Source organism: Haemaphysalis longicornis, unplaced genomic scaffold (genome assembly GCF_048455015.1).
Source record: "Haemaphysalis longicornis isolate Haplotype H1 unplaced genomic scaffold, Haemaphysalis longicornis Haplotype H1 scaffold_7, whole genome shotgun sequence".
Taxonomy (NCBI): Eukaryota; Metazoa; Arthropoda; class Arachnida; order Ixodida; family Ixodidae; genus Haemaphysalis; species Haemaphysalis longicornis.
The window spans coordinates 158,436,596-158,455,040 of NW_027526422.1; the positions used below are offsets into that span (position 1 = coordinate 158,436,596).

Consider the following 18,445-nt stretch of genomic DNA (forward strand, 5'->3'; position numbering starts at 1 on the left):
CACAAACAGCCGCGCTCTCTCACTGCGCAGGTCAAGCCCATGCTGACATTACCCACCTTCTTTCTCGGGTATGGGCATGGCCTCCGTGACCAGCAACGGCGAGAGAGATGGAAAAGGCGCTGCGCCGATGGGGGGAATGAGTGATAGGAGGGGAAATAAAACAGCCTCATGCATACACGTTAAAAAGAACAAGCAAGATCCCCTTGGCCCGCTTGGTACCGCGAATAAACCGAATGAGACCTTCTTGAGCAGCTAGGAGAAATCTAGATCACATCGTCCCATAGTTTTTTAAAGTTTGCTTGTAGCCTTTAATTATAGTCTTGTGTGGTTTACTTAGGGAATAAGGCAACAATTTAAACAGGCAATGAAAATGGTAAATTTATTTAAAGCATTTGAACACATGTGCGCCGCACATTATGGCGCAGGTGAAACAAGGTGAGCAAAGGCAACAAAGTTAACGGCAACAACAACAAAGTAGCAATAAAATTAAACACAGCAGATACACCTCGAACGGACTCCTTCCAATCAGTAAATAATCGAATGGTAACCCAGCAGCACGCACTTCATTGGTAGAACGTCATAAAATTCATGCTTGAGTTTGCTAATGCAAGACAACATTTTTCAGAATGTTTAGGTGAAATTTTGATAGGAATACAAGGGAACCCATTATGGCTAAGTCTTGGAAGTGTTGCGTGGTTAGTCGCAAACTGAGACGTATAAAACTACCGGCTTCTGTGCTAGACTGATGAAGGTTACATCGGTATGGCGATGGGAGCCAGAAAAATGATAGATAATCGTAGCCAAACTCGTGGTTTATCGCAGACGTGGGTCCTTCGAGGAGAAGAGCCACACTATCTCCTTGGAGTGCCATGGCAGCAGCAATTGGCTGTCTCCAACGACATTCCCTCCTGGTGAAAATTTAATTTTACTTGCTCTCACGCCAATTAACACTGTTTCCCCGATAAAAGAGCACAAGCGCTCCTGTTTAGTGAACTCATGAACTGGCAGGGATAAAATGGCGACACACAAGTTCCTTACGATGCAATGGCATTGAGAAGGTGGCTAGCGGACAAAGTATGACGGGGCCAGACATCTCGTGCATACCACTTAAACAGAGAAGGTCTGTATTTGCATACTTCACTGTACAAAGAGCAAACATGCGGACGTACACGAGTTACACCTCTGTCACAAGGCACCGTGAACCGAATTCATTACTCGATATAGCATAAAAATTGAGAAACACCTAAAACAAAAAAATTCAGGTTACGGACAGCATTCGTACTACACCAGGACTAGGCTCAGCAAAACATCAATCATGCACTGAGATGCTGCGCCACGAAGAACGTCTTTCTGATTGTGGGATATTGTAGCAGGACGTTCAAACTCATTGCGTAATATTATCCTAAATTCTCGTTAGTTCTTCGACTCAGTATACATTGGGCAATCGTCCGATGCACACAAAAAAGCAACGAACAACTGCAGTAACCAGGACTTTATGGTAAGCCGGCAGAATTTCATGCACCACAAAGTTACGGGGGTGTCCAGTTAAAATGGCTTGCTGTTAATTGATTGATGGCAAGGTTTAACGCGCCGACGCAACGCAGGCGATGAGGCGCGCCGTAGTGAAGGGCTGCGGATCAATTTTGACCCCCTGGGGATCTTTAACGTGCGGCGAAATCTCGTACACACGGGCGTTTTCGCTTTTCGCCTCCACAAGAAAAGCGGCCGCCGCGGCCTGGAATCGAACCCGCGACCTCGCGCTCAGCAGCGCAACGCCTTAGCCACTTAGCTACCGCGGCGGGTAGGCTTGCTGTCCGGAAGTCTCAATGTGAGCAGTGCATCCACTTCTACAATAAAGAATTCCGCGGGACAGCCATCGACATGCCCTGTGAGGTACTTGAAATTCCCTGCTGGTTACTGTATCCCGGCAAAATTTGGAAAGGCAGCTTTCGCAGTGCAAATAAAGTGATCACGAATTTTAGGAATACACACATCTGAATAACTATAGAACTACAAGGGACATGCCTAATTCCATCTGTTTCTTCTTCGTCTGGCAGAATAAGCTGACCCCACAGACTTAGCTAACATCGCTTTGTTTCCGCTGAACATATTCTCTTTCTTTCACTTTAGAAGTGCTGATAGCCATGATACACTGGGAATTTTAAGCAAAACCTGACTTAGAACTGGGGCCAGTTATGTATATTCCTACGTTTTTTTAGAAATACTTCCACTATTTTAAGCGTGGGCAACAGGGTATTACATAATGCACGCATTAACCTCATATTCTAGTGTCGGAAGGTCACCTTTTCAAAACATGGCTGAGTGGTTGTCGGAAAAAATCGATCACATCATTACTAAACATTTACGTTGACGACAACGTCACACGAGTTCTCTGCATGGCATTCACTCTTCCACAATGCTTGCTCAGAGTTGCCGCCCTTTTACAGCAAAGAGAAGACAAGCGCTTTAGAGAAATGTCCAATCAATGAAGTCGGCGCCGGCAGCTCCATGAGTCAATACAACACTCGAGAAATATCTCGTTGAAAACTGGAATGCCCTGGTAAGTCCCAAACAGTGGTAGGGTGGACGTGGGAGGGGTGTTGTCACGACACTGTTAGGCACACCAACAGCACGGGAACCATTGCTTTGAGCAGCAGTGGCCACGACGAAGCGTGCACAGACGTCGACGCTGAATGGCCGCTTCCGAATCCGCCGGACGAGAATGAGGCGCCATGTGCCCGGTAGCTCCGCCCTCGGGATTCAGGCACGACATTCCTGTTGTCCTCAAGGATCATGTCGGCTGCCTTTTCGGCCATCATGATGACCGGCGCGTTCAAGTGGCCGGTGACCATCTCAGGTATGGCCGAAGTGTCCACCACGCGAAGGTTAGTTATTCCACCGCGAACCCTGGAAGTTTCGGAATGGGAGCAAGGCATGGAAGAGGAGGGTTAAACAATAGAAACTCCAACATTTGAGCCACCACGCGAAGGTTAGTTATTCCACCGCGAACCCTGGAAGTTTTGGAATGGGAGCAAGGCATGGAAGAGGAGGGTTAAACAAGAGAAACTCCAACATTTGACCTTTGCGGCTCAGTACCGATGCATAGGTGTATAGAGGACAGATTTGGTAACCGCATCGTAAGCACAGTCGTCTGTAACCACATAGACGTTTGAGAAGGAAGCATTTTTCTATTGGCTTTTAAAGACATATTAGTTTTTAACGACAGCTTACATCAGCTTGTAAAGTAGACACAACGAAATGCCCTCAGAGTTAATTTAGCAAGGAAAGGCATTAAGTTCTCGCCCAAAAAATAGAAGTTTCGCCTCTCCAAGGTTACACTTTCTACTGACCACGGAGGGAAATTGGAATCCGTTACGATTTCAGGGGTCCAGGAATCGGGTAATTTAAACTGGGATAACTAAGTCTATGCTTTTGATAAAAAAGGTGTGTACCAGACTAAAGCATGTTACACAAATCCAGTTTTGTTTTACCTGAACGCATAAATTTTTTTGCATAGAATGCCTTAAGTGTACACCACAGGAGATACGCCCATTTTGCCTGGGGATAAACTATAAAAAATTCGACACCCTATTTTCATTACAAAGAAGACCTTGCTGGAGTATTGCACGAGTGTTGTTTTTGCGCCCTACAACGTAATTGTTTGAACAACATCGCATCACTAGAGTGGACAATTCATATGACTACCATTAAGTGCGTTCATTTTGCCTAGCTGTAAATATAATGATCTGTACTTGACTGGCCTATTTAGAGTAAAGAAAACTGGTTCAGACGACACGCGTTTCCCTACAACACGGTCTGTGCCCACAACACACTGTAATTTTGCCTTGAAATCATTATCATACGTCCTTCGACAACAGTTACACAAAGTTGAAGCACAAAATATTAACAAGTTTCTTCTAGCAAAAAGTTTCTTCTAGTACGAAGAGAAGGAACCTTTTTGCCATCATGAGTAGGCTGATAACCAGCATATTTTTTATCTGGAAAATCATCTTTCCTAAAGGCATGTTTAGGGGCTAGTTGGTACAGTCTTGAATTCGATAATAACGTGCGCTGCATATTTGGACCCTATTACCCTATTAATGTACACTCACCATCGCATGCTTATAAATAACGATAAAGCTTTCAATAAACCAGTTGCTAGTTCCCCGTCCAAATATGCAGCTCACGTTATTATCGAATTCATCTTTCCTGTTCTTGATACGTGTATGCGCTAAGAGGTTACACAAATAAGAATGTATATTCTGTGCACAATGTTATAAGCCTCATTTCTTGTTCATATGTGCGCCAATCATTGTTGCTAGTGTAGGGTCATCCACCTAGCGCTGCTTGAGACGGCCCTATTCGCGGTTCGTTCATCATTTCTAATGAAAATAACATAAAGATGTGACTTGGTTTGAAAAAGTGATGCCCGAGAATTGCCATTGTTCACTAATGTACCACTTGGTGCTGGTTGGCGACCGGATGCTGAAGATTAAACATGAGCACAATTTTTTGACATGGACGAAGGAGCGCTTGAGTTGTGTACTCTGTTTCGTGCTTGTCACAAAATGTGCACTGCTCAAACTTCAGTACGAGGGCTTTCCATGAAGAGAAGGAACCTTTTTGCCATCATGAATAGGCTGATAACGAGCATATTTTTTATCGGTCAAGTTATATTTCCTGTTATATTTCCGAGGGCTTTGCATAAAATAATTCCCAGGTGCCGTTCCATGAATGACATATCTCCGGAAGAGAATGAACGATATGATACTAGAAAGTGCCACATTAATTTACGTTACCCTTCGTGCTCACAGGTAGAAACTGAGCACACTTAAAAACAGCGCGAAGACGATAATGAAAAATACAAACAGGAGCGTAGTTTTCCCGTATTCTCAATTTATACCAACCAGCCAAATATAGTGCCTTAGGAAGATTCATAGGGAGGGACCAGCGCACCTCATCCTGGGGTCGATGACGGCCCGGTCGTCGCTGCCCATACGGCAGGTGCCCGCCGGGTGGTAGGCCGTCTTGGGGAAGGCCAGCGCCAGGCACGCCCAGTACTCGTCGCTGTACTGCTCGTGCGCCTCGCAGCCCGGCATCACCTCCTTCCACACGCTACCCCCAATCTCGGCGAAAGCCTTGGTCTTGGTCAGGTTGTGGATGAACTTGAGGCCTGAAGGTAGTGCCGCATAAAGTTTGCACACGGAGAAAAATGTTTCGGGCTTCATTTCGTCGCGCGCAATGAGGGTCAGAGGGAATTACATTAACATGCCAAGTTATCAGGCTGGGCTATCAGTACTCGCCATTGGAGCACCCTTTCCAACTCACCAGGGTGCAACTTGGTGTCTACTTCCTCAAAATAGATGCCAAGTGGCTGAAAGTGGTTCTTGGTTTTATGACTTGACCTGAATCTTAAAGGCGCCAAAAAATAAAAACAGACCTCCGTCGTGTCCGAATTAGGATACAATAGACGCTGAAAGCCGCATAATACCCTGCATAGTCACAAATGCAAGAAAACCGTGAAAGTCCCACAAAAATTGGCCCGTGGTATTTATAAAACTATGCTTTTAACGTAATCCACTTATTTCATATGCAGAGGGTGTTTTTTGCTAGGAACACACGCTACTGGCGTATTTATCTCAATGTGTATTGGATGTGGCAGAAAGTAATGAACTGGCGGCTGAACGACACTGCATTGGAGTAGTTGGTGCTGATTCACACTTGATGCTCTGAGTGATAACAAAGGAGACAATATAAAATACAAACGACATACACTAGACGAACGTGTGATCTCCAGGTAGTGGGTTCGACCCCCACCCTCCTTGGGCGTGTTGTTTACTACACTATTTTGTAACGTTTAAAAATGATCGTCTTCAATCCAAAAACAGTTGAACTACTGCCTCTATAGTTTAATTAGCGCGTTTGACTTGAGGTTCTCCAAGTGAATGATCGAAATGGTCCATTTACTGGAGAATTGTTCACACCGAGGATGGAGTGATCCAGGTGGCCATGCGGCTACGCTGGCCATGCGGCAAGGGGGTCATGCAGGGTGGTCATGTGATCATTTGGGTTTAGATGGTCATACGGCCACGAAATTCGAGTCTTTTCTTGGAAACGCATATAAACAGGCGTACCTTAAGCAAGACAGAGTTACGTGAAGCAAACGGTTACCGCACCACAGTTCCCTCTGATTGCTTACGTCACTGTCACCGGAAAAATAAATCCATAGCGTATGCACATTGCACACACGAAAGTCAATTTTGTCAGCAAAATGACCTGTGTCCATTAAGAAATTAAACAAACCACACCACCCTATCCTCCTATTACCGAGCGATCGGAAAGTGAGTTGAACATTGTCGAGCTCGAATACCAAAAAGCCAAAGGCAGTGTGATGGCCTGCACCGCACCGCTCCAGAATAAGATGGCCGCACACTGCTCTCAACCTTCTCGCATACCCTGTTCTCTATTTTTTAAGGAATACACATTTTACAACAGCAGCAACAACTTTTGGGGTGTGCTAAACAAGACCCTGCCATTTAGTTAGAAGAGTAGCGGTTTCCCATAGTGGTATAAAACCGAGGGGAACTGTTACGGCAAACCTTTGCTATGTATAAACAACTAAAACAAGAGAATTCGTTCTTTGTCCTAGCAAATTTTGTTTTAAATATGCTTCTTTTACAATTAATAATGTAAAGTAAGCATGCTAACGATTTTATTTTGGGAGTTACTTTTCGCAGCCCGTAACGACTAATTCGTTTTCGAGTTTTTTTTTACAACGGGCCGTAAGTTAGGGAGAGACAGAACAGCCAACAAGACGTGATTCTCGTCATTTCTAACCAAGCAAAGAAACAATATTGAGCACTCTATGGGAAAAAAACCGCTGAGTACCTTCGACGATGACCTTGACGTCATCCGGGTGCGTGTAGTAGCCAGAGGTGACCACAGGAGGGTCGTCGGGGTCGGTTGAGCGGAGCCTCACGCTTCCTCGGGACTTGGGCCTCGCTACGAAAGGAATCAAGTTGACAGCCGGCTCTCCGCGGTGGGGCAAGATGTACTTGTCGTAGACCTGCAGCGAGAGCCAGTTGAGCACAGTGGTATAGTTACTGTGCGCTTTGCATGGGTACTGTGCCAAGGAGTTCCGTTAGTCTGTGCATAGAATGCGTATGAAGGTTGTGGTTGTAGATTAGAATGGAATGCTTAGGTCCTAGAATAAACCAAAGCCCCTGTCTTTAGAGGAAGATGGTTAGAACGCGAGGCTTGGTCCCATGCAGCCCGAGTAAAAGTCAAAGTCAAAGTCAAAGTCTAAAATCCAAAATGCCTCGACCTTGTCGAAATGGTGCGATCGGATAGACGTCGGCTTCATAACGCCAGAAACCCAGTTTTTATTCCGATCACGGGAAGCGTTTTTTTTAGGCGCTTGATGTGCCTTTGTAGAAATCCACCATCATCATTTTCCCTCCCAAGTGCGTTTTCGTGTAAAGTCGCCATCAGTAAGGCAAGCAAAGCTTTGCTTTAAAAAAATTCTTGCACTTAAGTTCGCACTTAAGTTCATGTGTGCGCGTTGGTACAGCACGGCATCCCAGTCGTCATCGCGACATGCTCCTTACTAAGTGGCGTACGGCCTACGCGGAGCGAAATGATGCATGGAATTAGGATCCCTGCAATTCTAAAAAAATAGCTTTGAGTTGCTTCACTTCTCACGTGCGTGACACCAGGGCGGTTGAGTATACACTGCGGCGCTTCGATGTAGTCTCGAACTCACCGCGGATGGTTCGCGGGTAGTCCGAGAATTCCCCGAAGACATTGGGATACATGGGAAAATCGAATGCCGGACTGCTTCTCGGGAGGTCCGCGGTGAGTCCGAGATTGCAAATTGAAGAGCCCCACTGGCTTATTTCTTCAGTGAGGAGTCTGGTCAAGAGTATTTTCTTGGTGGATAACGGTGATGAGTTTTTCAGAGGATTTAGGAGTGGATAGATCACTATACTCGACAAGAAGGTCGATAGTGGCGTATCACCCTATCCTCCAATTAGCAGTGTTCAGATAGAAGGGTACCGTCATCCGAATCAAAATAACGGATTAAGAGTATGCCCGATAAGTGACTGGAAGTCCACGGTAGAGGCCTTTGCCCTATGGTAGACATCAACACGGATATGATGATAATGTAAAATTAAGAATAAACGTGCGCACGTTTCGTTATATGTGTTCTCATCAATACCGTATGAAGACTATTAATCCTAAATTTTCTTTTCCTATGAAGGCCAAACTAATAAACCGATTGTTTCCTAAAGCACGAAAAAGACACAAATGTGCGCGGTTCATTCCACCAGCGTTGTTTGCGCTCACCATTCGTAAGATACAGTTCAACAAAGAAACCTCAGTTAGCTGCATGTACGTTACTAACTTTCACCGTTTCTCAATATCTATTATATCAGTCAATTTTACACCACCGGAATAATATTTACGTTAGGGGTTTTACTGCTGCCTGCCTTGAGCAATGTGCAATAAAAAATAGGAAAGTCTGAGTCAAACAGAACGTATACATAAATCTCCAAACACCGGCGTTATCGAGGCCTTTATTCGACATGAAGGAATACCCAGGAAGTAATTAGCTATCGCTGTCAATGGAAACTTGCAGAGGTAAGTTAATTTCTTGGACATCCCAGGAGGTGGTGGAAGCTTGTGATAGCTGCGCGTTTTCCGCGGACGGCTAATAGCACTAGACGCACGGGCGCAGCTTCCTGTTAGAACGACCACTCTTTTTAGTAGGCCCATGTTACTCTTACATCAAGCACTCCGGCGGTGCAGAAACATCGCAGCAATGCCCATGGAAACTTAAAACTGCCACGGGAATTTCTAGAGGTGTCGTAAACAATGCGGCGGAAATATGTTGCCCCAGCACATATCGAACGAGGTGAAGGTACTCCCTGGCTGTTCATTATAGGATGATTTATGATAGAGACGACGATGGTGACCATAGTGATGGGGATGACACGACGCACGAGTCTTTGCAGCGATTGAAACAGTGCTCAAGCCTTCTGTCCTGTGCGTTCAGATACCCATATTTCTTATTTTTGCTCTTTGCGTGATTCAAAATCTTTGTCTAACAAACCTCCTGCTTCATTCCCAGGCCGATGAGGAATGGCTCGGTGTAGGTGGAGGCAGGTGGGCCGGTGTTGAGCATGATCTCAATGTCTGGGAAGTCATCGTTCGGGTCCGCGTACTTCGTCTTGATGAAGGCGATGCCCTCGATACCTCCGGGAAGAGTCCACGGGCCTGAATGAAAAGTTTCAGAAATGCGCTGAAAAGTCTATAGAGAGAAACTTTTTAACAGCGTAGCTGTTGTAACTGGCCGTAATGTGTGGCGCGTAACGCGTAACGGGTAACGCGCTAAAGATGCCAAGAAAATGCCGAGCGCTTGTGAGCGCGTGCCTCGCGGCGACCGCCAACCACCAACGTCCCAAAAGTCGCGCCGTACTTTTTGGGGTTCTTTTGAAAAGGTTATTTGCTTACTTGCTCGGCCACACTCGGCCACCCTGTTCCACAACCATATTTCTTCGGTAACTTTCTCACGCATCGCGTCGCCGTTTGTACTCGTTGCCGTGTTGCCTAAAATTGGGTGTGAAGCGAGTGTAGGGCTGAGGAGGCGGCGAAAGTGGGTGGAATTGAGACGACGGTGGGGCAATTGAAAGGTGCGTCAGCTAGGCAGCGAATTTCCTCGCTGAGCGAGAGATATTAACCCCTAAAACATAGTGTATGGTGGGAAAACGAAAAAAAAAAAAAAATCCTTGTCCGGCTAACCCACTAAGACCCTGAAGCACGCTAGGCGCAGGTTTGTACTGTGCATGGAGGCGGCTCGTAAACGGCGTGCGAGAAACTTCGAATTGCGGGCGTCCGAAGGCGGCGCAAAATGAGGCAGAGGAATGCGATTGTAAGGCATTTTGAGGGCCCAGCGATGAGTGTTTTAGGAAGTTTTTTTTTTTACTGAAAAGTTCTTAGACAGCTGCGTGTAGGATGCTACTGTGTCTTCTGTCACCGGCAGTACGACTCGAAAACTCCCGGGGAAGATTGCTTCCTGCAAACTGTTGGATAACGCCGCAGGATATGCAACGTCACCATGAAGGGAATAATGGGACATCATGTTGGCAAAAAAAAAAGCTTTCCAAGTGAATTCCATTACGAAACCTTGACAGCGTCACCGTACGTAAGGCGGGTAGAAGAGTTCCCTTGGGGGATTTGCCAAGATGGGGGGTGTAAACCAACGCGAGTTCCACAAGTAAATTTGAAACTCATATCACGTCTAAGGGCCAAAAAAATAACATTTACAGAAGGGGTATGGCTGTGTGGGGAACAGCGCCAAAGATTCAAAATCGATTGACCGGTCAGTGTAGTTCCCACCGTGGGCTCTGCAGCTAGCTATTGCGTTACTGTCTGCCTTCGTGCTGAGAAATACTGCTCAAGTCGCAAGCTGCCGTCTGCACACGCATTTCACATATTTATTTGTTGTGGAAGGCACGCTAATATTTCGGGCATTATAATGTAAAGCGCTGCATGCCCAATTATCATACCCGGTTCCCTGGGAACACGAAATTAAAACAAAAATATTAAGTGCGAATGCACTTCTTAAGCGAGCCTGAATCGTCCGCCGCCGTAGTCCGCATAGCAACAGCTGCGGGTGCGCGCGCTCCTCGTCTTCCCTAGCAACGGGGGGAGATGGGCGCGCGCTGCCTGGCCGCTGACATGGCACATACCCACGTGGGGGATTGGCCAGGAATCGGGCGTGAAAAGGGCTAATGCACCCGCTTAAAGGAGTACTGACACGAAATTTCAAAGCTGAGATCCGCTCTAGCAATCAAGTACAATGACAACACAAATAGGTGTCTGTGAATAAATGCATCTTTCTTTCTTTGTAGTTGTGTGTGTGTGTGTGATCTCTCTTTCGCGAACATTACCGAACCGCGCAAATTCAACTCGTGCATTCGCACTTTCACATTCTTCCCCTCGGGGAAATGCGGGGAATTTTTATTGTGATTATTGCATAGGGCGCAATGTTACCGCTGTGGCCAGCTGTTAGAGTCCAGAACTCTAGAAAACGCAACAGAAATAGCTTGATGGTGCTAGAGCGAATTGAATTTGGTCTTATCCCACTGGGCCGAGTGTCTTCAAAAGAGCAGTCGATTTTTAGTTTTTCCCCCAAACATTTAAATTGCTACTGCTCACTAACTAGAGGTAGTTGATGGCACGACTTTTTAAGTTCAAAATTGCACCAACCGGGCCCCACGCAAACCTTTGATAAAAAATAATGGCCTCGAGAGCCACTTCAGTCAAATGTGCTGTTGGGCCAGTTGGCGCATTATCAATTAAGAAAATTGCGGTAACTGGACATACAGAGGAAGGAAGACAAACAATGTGCATTCTTTGTCTTCCTTTCTCTGTATGTCCAGTTAGCGCAATATTCTTAATCGATAGCCACGGTTCTACCTTAAGAGAGGCTGTCCCAGTGAAAAGCTCCGAGGGCACCTAAGCAGTTTTGATAGGTTGTGATTAAGAACATACAATGGACAATGTAACGCTGCTGACAGTCCAATTAAGCTCTCTGCGCTGCGTGCTGATATCCAGCTAGTTTAACCAGAGGCATCCTCCGCTTTAGCACGTTGCATGTCGGCTTGGTCCTTTTATTTGTTTTATTAGTGGCGTCTTTCCCAATCCTACTTTCCATTCCCTACCCACAGGGCTTTATAGCCTCCTCCCTTAAATAAAGTCATTCATTCATTCATTCATTTCTTGCAGAATGCGCCATGGAACACATCACGTAGAGTGGGAGCGCTTATCTCGTGGTTTTTTTTCAGACAAGTGGAGGGAAACGACGCCCCTGCAAACGAACCTGGGATCCTTTCCTTAGCGTTTGTTTTCGGAGGCTCACGTCATAGAACGCGCTCCAGCCAATAGTCATCATCATCATCATCATCACCAGCCTATCTACGCCCACTGCAGGGCAAAGGCCTCTCCCATTATTCTCCAATTACCTCGGTCCTGTGCCAACTGTGACCAATTTATCCCCGCAAACTTCTTGATCTCATCTGCCCATCTAACTTTCTGCCGCCCCCTGCAACGCTTGCCTTCTCTAGGGATCCACTCTGTTACCATTAATGACCAGCGGTTATCTTGCCTTCGCATTACATGCCCTGTCCACGTTCATTGGCTATTGGCTGGCTGGGGGGGCCAGCCAATAGTAACTCAGAATAATGCTAAAAACGCCCCACAACTCTGACTGGCTTTTTCGCTCAATTGGAAATTGAATGCTTTTGCTTCAATATAGATTTTGGCGCCTCTTTTTCGTGGTTCATTTCAGGTTAGCGTGAAGAGGAAAGCTGCGCCGTCCGCGGGCTCGTACTTGCCGCTGCCGTCTTACCGGTGTTGTATCGGTAGTAGTCGATCGCCCCGCGGATCCCGGTGAAGCCCTCGCCGAGACTGGAGTTGAGGTGCACCAGGGAACCGGCCGCCAAGGCGTGGTCTTGCAGGTTATCGCCCACGGGAAGGTCAGCGATCACCGGGATCTGTGGTGGCCCAGAAACAGTTACACTCCATCAGCACATTCGTGAGTCTTTATTACTCGCTGGTAGGCCTACATCATAAAATGATTTACAACCTTAAGGATGTAAATCACTCTCTAGAACTAGCACGTACCTAACACCCTAGCAAGAAACACAAAGGAAAACACCCTTTAGGGTGTCCTGTCGTTTGCAAGACCCGTACGCCCGTACAAAAACACAAGTATTGGACGTTCTGTGTATAGGGAAATATAGGAATACGGAATTCATACAGGGTATTACGCACCCAGACGTAACCATGCAGATAATCTTTCCAAGAACGAAAGAATACAATGATTTGTCAGAACAGAAATGTTCGATATGGTTTTCGTATTTGTGCCTTAATGATAACGCGAAATACGCCACCATAAGTTTTCCGTGTATTCAGTATAAATACGGAATTCATACTGACAATGATTTGGCATTTTTGGCGGTTGTAGAGAGCTAAAACCAGTGGCAAATTTTTTTAACATGATATCGTGCCCTATTATCATGTGTTGCGGACACATATCCTCGTTTTATTCTGGCAATGCATCAGCAAAGGTACAAATGTCGTATTCCCATAATTCCATATACACGGAACGTTTCAAGACGGAAGGACGTTTTTCTAGTAATTACACGCTTTCAAAGGGTGTTTTTATTTGTTTTTTGATAAGGTGTGAGTATGTTCGCTATGGACAAAAAAAAGGTGCAAATTATATTACTGTGTAAGAAACTAGAAACGCCTTTCTGAGCTCTACACGCTCCATTTCCTCAACAGAGACCAAGTTAGCGGAAATAAAATAACAAATGGGAGCAGCTAGGGTCCTTTGTACGTTTATAAGTAGTCTGCTCTGGAATAGGAGGCACGTAAAAATGTACTAACCTTCATCTGCTCGAGGTGCTCCTTATGTCCGATGCCGGACAGCATCAGCAGCTTGGGGGTGTTGATGACTCCGGCGGATACAATGACCTCCTTGGTGGCATGCACGGTATACTTGCGCTGGTCCTTCTTGAACGACACGCCCACGGCCCGCTTGCCGTCGAAGAGAATCTGAAAGGTCAACGTCGTTCATTAGACTACCACGCAGAATATACCACAGGGTTGAATTCCAAACGCGAATTTTGCAGCCATTCGCACACGACGCACGTCCCACACTCACGGTAACGTTGTACAAAGTTCACATTCATGTCCCCAAAAACTGACACGGCGCCGACCTTATGTGTTTGGTTCTTAGGAATCTAGAATGGCTGTTCTTGTTTGCGAACTTTGAATGCACAAGAGGAACATCACCGTGACTTCCCTCTTGCTGATCACTGTTTATTCGATGTCGTACGGCCAAATTCATAGTTTTCATGATTTGTTTCTTTGATGCGCTCTCATATTCGGTTTATTTTGTTCAACTGATGTTCGAAACTGGAAAAAACGAAGTTGCAGAGAGGGGATCCTTTTCTTCTGTTTTCTTTTCTTTTGCTATCAGGAATAGTCAGATAGCGGTTATCATTTTGTTTTCGTGTGTGCGAGTTCAATAGTGTTCCCCGTTGCGTTTGTTATGTGAATGGTGTATTAGGTTACACGAATGAAAATGTATACTGCGTGTGAATATGTATCCCTTTACTTTTCTGTTAAAATCTGCGCCGATCATTGCTGCCAGTACTGGGCCAGCCACCTCGTCAAGCTGCTTGAAACAGCAGCTTTTTGTGATTGGCTCATGCTGTGTAACAAAAGGAAAATAAAGACGTCATGATGATGATGATGATGATGATGATGATAGTTACTGCTTATAGACCATGTGTGACACATGTTAATGTACACCGAGCAGTTTTATATGAAGGTGGGCATATCAAGAACCTTGCAGAACCATTCCCAAGGACGTGCGTTCGATTCCCGGCCACGGCGGCCGCTTTTCTGATGGAAGCGAAAAGCAAAAACTCCCGTATGTACGAGATTTCGGCTCACGTTAAGATCCTTAAATGGTCAAAATTAATCCGGAGCCCTCCCCTACGGCACGCCACATCGCCTGCGTTGCGCCGGCGCGTTCAAATGCCACAATTATTAATAAATTAATTATTAATTAATTAATAATTTAAATAATGAATCATTATGTGGACAAACTTTTTCATGATCATAAGGGCTTGAGTGTTGAAATACTACGGAAACTTCTTATACACTCTTGCGATTTTGTGTAATTATATGTAAATAGTATCTGTTCATATGGTTAATAAGAATGCCTTCTATCTCACTATGGCCTTATGGAATCAGATTAAACTTGGTACAGCAAATGAAGCAAGGTTACGACGGCACTAGACATACGTTGCTGATAGCTTGAAAGGTTTTGGCTAATTGGCCGTAAAAGTAATGGCATTACCGAGGATGCTGGTAATGATATAGCCATGGCCGAACGGAAACCGTCAAAAATTACTCGCGGAAGTGGAATGCCTGCCACGCTTACTTTGAGCCTGCCGCAATGATGTCCTCCACGGCAACGTGGAAGTAACATCACGTGGTACCCCTTTGTCTTTTGCGAAGCATCACTATTTGACCATAACGGCATGTCGGATTAATGTGGGAACAATTTTGGCAAGGGGAAACTCCGATATGCAACCCATGTATATTGCTCTTACTACGTTCTAGCAGTTCTCATTGTCTGCAGTGCGAACGAAAATCTCTAAAGCCTACTAGAAAAAAAAACTGTTTATTAAGAAAACGATGATGATGATTAGAGGCCCTCCCTTTGTATCGGGACGTCGGTTGTCACCGACCGACTCGCCTGTGTTATTATACTTATTTGTCCTGCCCTTCACTAACCTAATAGGTTAGCCCCCCTACCGCAATGTATTAAACTGGGAAATGGGAAATTAAATGGGAAAGCAGCAGCACATGCTCTGCAACACATATCTGGAAGCGATGCGGGTTCACTGTGGTGACATAATTGTACATGGTTTACTATAGGTACTAAAAGACGGTGACTGAGTAACACAACTCGGGCTCCGCACAAGGGCATTGCTGGCCGTAAAATACCGCAAACTTGACTGGTTGGACAAGCGCTGATAACTACCTTCACACCATTACATCCTTATCAAAAGGACGGTATCACGGCAGACTCTCTTCTGCTGCTTGGGGTAGCATTCAGGGCCCGCAAATTTAATTGGTTTCGAAATCAGCCGAAATGACGGTGGGCCGGAATGAGGACGAAAAAAAAAAAAAACAGGCTGACCTTGGTTGCCTTGGAGAAGAGAGACACGTGCAGGTTCTTGCGTCCTTTCTTGCCCTGTATGGGAAGCACGAAGGCCTTGGCCGTCGACCACCGCTCCTTTCCCCGCACCGTGAACTGGTTGGCCATGAATCCTGCGGGTGCGGGAATCCACACATGGCTGGGCTGTTTTTCAATTATTTCTAAAAATCAGCCGCTTATCTATACGCTTCGCTGTAGATTTTTTCGAAAGGCAATATTCTTCGTATACCCCTGCCACGTAACTGCATCTGCTATCTCCCCCACCCAGCTCAGCTCTCACTCTCTTCCCCTCCCGTCTTGGTCCGCCAATGATAAACGTAGCAAACGTTTCCTCAATTCAATCCAATTTTTTGTGTTCGCACTGCTGACGCGTCATCTGTTGGCAACTTTTGTTCCTGTTCGTCTTGGCGTGTGGGTCTCAAGCTTGAACGCAATCACTTCTTTGTATTTTTCGGGCAAAATTTTGTTTTTAAAGCGTTTTAAAGTCTGTTGGAAGAATCAAGCGCAGGTATATTTTAAATTAAAAACCACTGCTATCAGTTACGTAGGTTTTGTTTGCCTCAAATATGCTTAATGTATTTTTTTTTTGCTGAACAATGTGCACAAGTGGGACGTATATACAAGATTTGGTAATTCGGAAAGGCTTAGCTTATCTATACTGCTTGTTCAAGTATCCTTTTTTACTTTTGGCCGTGCGGCTGAACCTAGTGCCAGACAGACAGACAGACAGACAGACAGACAGACAGACAGACAGACAGACAGACAGACAGACAGACAGACAGACAGACAGAAAAACCAAATTTTTGCGTTTAAGTAGCTCAAGAAAGACTATTGTCTTTAAAATCGAATAACAGCACAGATTGTGCGCGGCGAAGACAGATGAGTAAGCGAAGCAGCGTGCAGGCAGAAACTGTAAGTCGGAAAGATTGATGGGAAAGGTTCACATCTAGCCGCTTCGGAATACTCAGAGGATGAAGCAACCATTCAGGGGTTGCTTCATCGCTCGTGAGGGCTCTAATACTGAAGTGGGCGACCAACCCCGCCCGGTAAGAGAAGGCATGTGGTGTCTCGGAGACCTCAGACACCACATGCCTTTCGTAATTTTTTGAAGTGTTCAAGTGACCATAATACAGACACGAAGTCACCTCCATCGCCTTTCTAGAGGTTGGGTGAGATTCGTCGAAAGTGTATCCTGATGCCAAACTCACCCGTCTGGTGAGCCCCGTTGTGGTCGTTGATCTCGAATCCCAGCTCTTTTCCGCCTTCGAGAAACGCGTGCAGAGCGGGCGTCTGGAACTGTGTGGAGCTCACGGTCAGTTCGCCGCCCGTGCCGTGGTAGCCTGCATCAAGAGGAAACGGCATCAGGGTCAGTTTCACGGAGTTAACTTAGATCGGTATTTCGGAATTTTACGTGCCAAAGGTATACGTAATATATGAGGCACGCCGTAGTGAATGGCAAACCTATTAGTTTCAAACACCCTCGGAGTTTGCCGAAGTCTCGCAAAAGCAGCTTTCGTAATTTGTGTGACGTAAATAAAATAAAAACCCAGCAACCCCTGCCGAGCCCCCCACCCATCATTATCGTCATCACCCCCCCACCATCATCATCATCATCCGCATCAGCTAAGTAGCTTCAGTTATGTGGGGCACGAGAAGTGAGTGGATTGACAGATAAGCAGAGGGAGCACAGAGTACTCTAAAAAGGAAACAGCCCTATGGAGCCTCTGCGAAATGAAATAAATGTTTTATTGCGCTGTCTCCGTCCATTTCCCGTACGGCGTCGGCCTGGTAATTGTGTCGGTTCACAAAATGCTCATTTCTATTTTTCTTTAGTCCCTTCTTTTTATTACACCCCCGTACCGTTAAGGGGGGGAGTGTACCTCAATCAGTACTCAGCCAATCGTCGTTAAACTTTCCGGTGTTCTTTCCGAATCGCTGTAAGTGCGCGCATCGGAATTTATTTCTCTCATGAGTAAAAAAAACTGCTAAATTGAATTCAATACAGCGCTAACAAATGTAGCATGGAAGGACAACGCATGGGGCCGTGTATTGTCGTTTCTTGTCCCGTTCGTTAGCGCTGTTTTGAATCCACTTCAGTACGAACCAGCTAACCCAAATCAGTGTGTTAAATAAAAAGAACGACTACTGATTTGCATAGCGGACTTCGCTTCTGATTTCTTGATGGTCGACATCAGCACTCCTTGCAATATCTCGCATGACAGCGCTAAAATTCTTCTGATGCCCGACAGTTCCCCTGCAGTCTGCTGTGGGGCAGGTTATATTGCATTTTGAATGCGACAGCGCGCACCGGCACTGGAAAACCCACATCTTCGCTCTGCCTCACAGTTTCTTGATGTAGCGAGCCAAAATTTGGAAGAGAAAAAAAAAAAACGCGACGTTTGCTCCGATTCATGGAGCACAAGTCGTTCGTTCGTTCGTTCGTTCAAACCAGTTCACGTAGACCTACCTCACCATAAAATAAAACAGCACCACAGTGAAGCATTGCTGAGGGGCATATCCAGACGATCGAAATGATACCAGGTTAATTTTGGCTATAGGTCCAGCGGGGCGGTATATGGCGCCTGCTTGCGGACACTCGCCGAATGACGGGTGGGAGGACTAGCAGAGCGAGAGTGCCCA

General features: G+C 45.8%; 1 protein-coding gene across 1 annotated transcript in view; it reads right to left on the reverse strand.

Moving 5' to 3' along the window:
* Positions 1-352: 352 nt before the first annotated feature.
* Positions 353-18,445, reverse strand: part of LOC144147171 (glucose dehydrogenase [FAD, quinone]-like) — a 51,996-nt gene continuing 33,903 nt past the window's right edge. Inside the window, exons 4-11 of the mRNA XM_077679241.1 lie at positions 17,014-17,145; positions 15,788-15,918; positions 13,456-13,623; positions 12,413-12,557; positions 9,113-9,276; positions 6,889-7,066; positions 4,957-5,173; positions 353-2,907 (exon numbers count right to left, since the gene is read on the reverse strand). Coding sequence (XP_077535367.1) covers positions 2,604-2,907; positions 4,957-5,173; positions 6,889-7,066; positions 9,113-9,276; positions 12,413-12,557; positions 13,456-13,623; positions 15,788-15,918; positions 17,014-17,145 — 1,439 coding nt within the window. The 3' untranslated portion in view covers positions 353-2,603. The remainder of the gene's footprint in view (positions 2,908-4,956; positions 5,174-6,888; positions 7,067-9,112; positions 9,277-12,412; positions 12,558-13,455; positions 13,624-15,787; positions 15,919-17,013; positions 17,146-18,445) is intronic.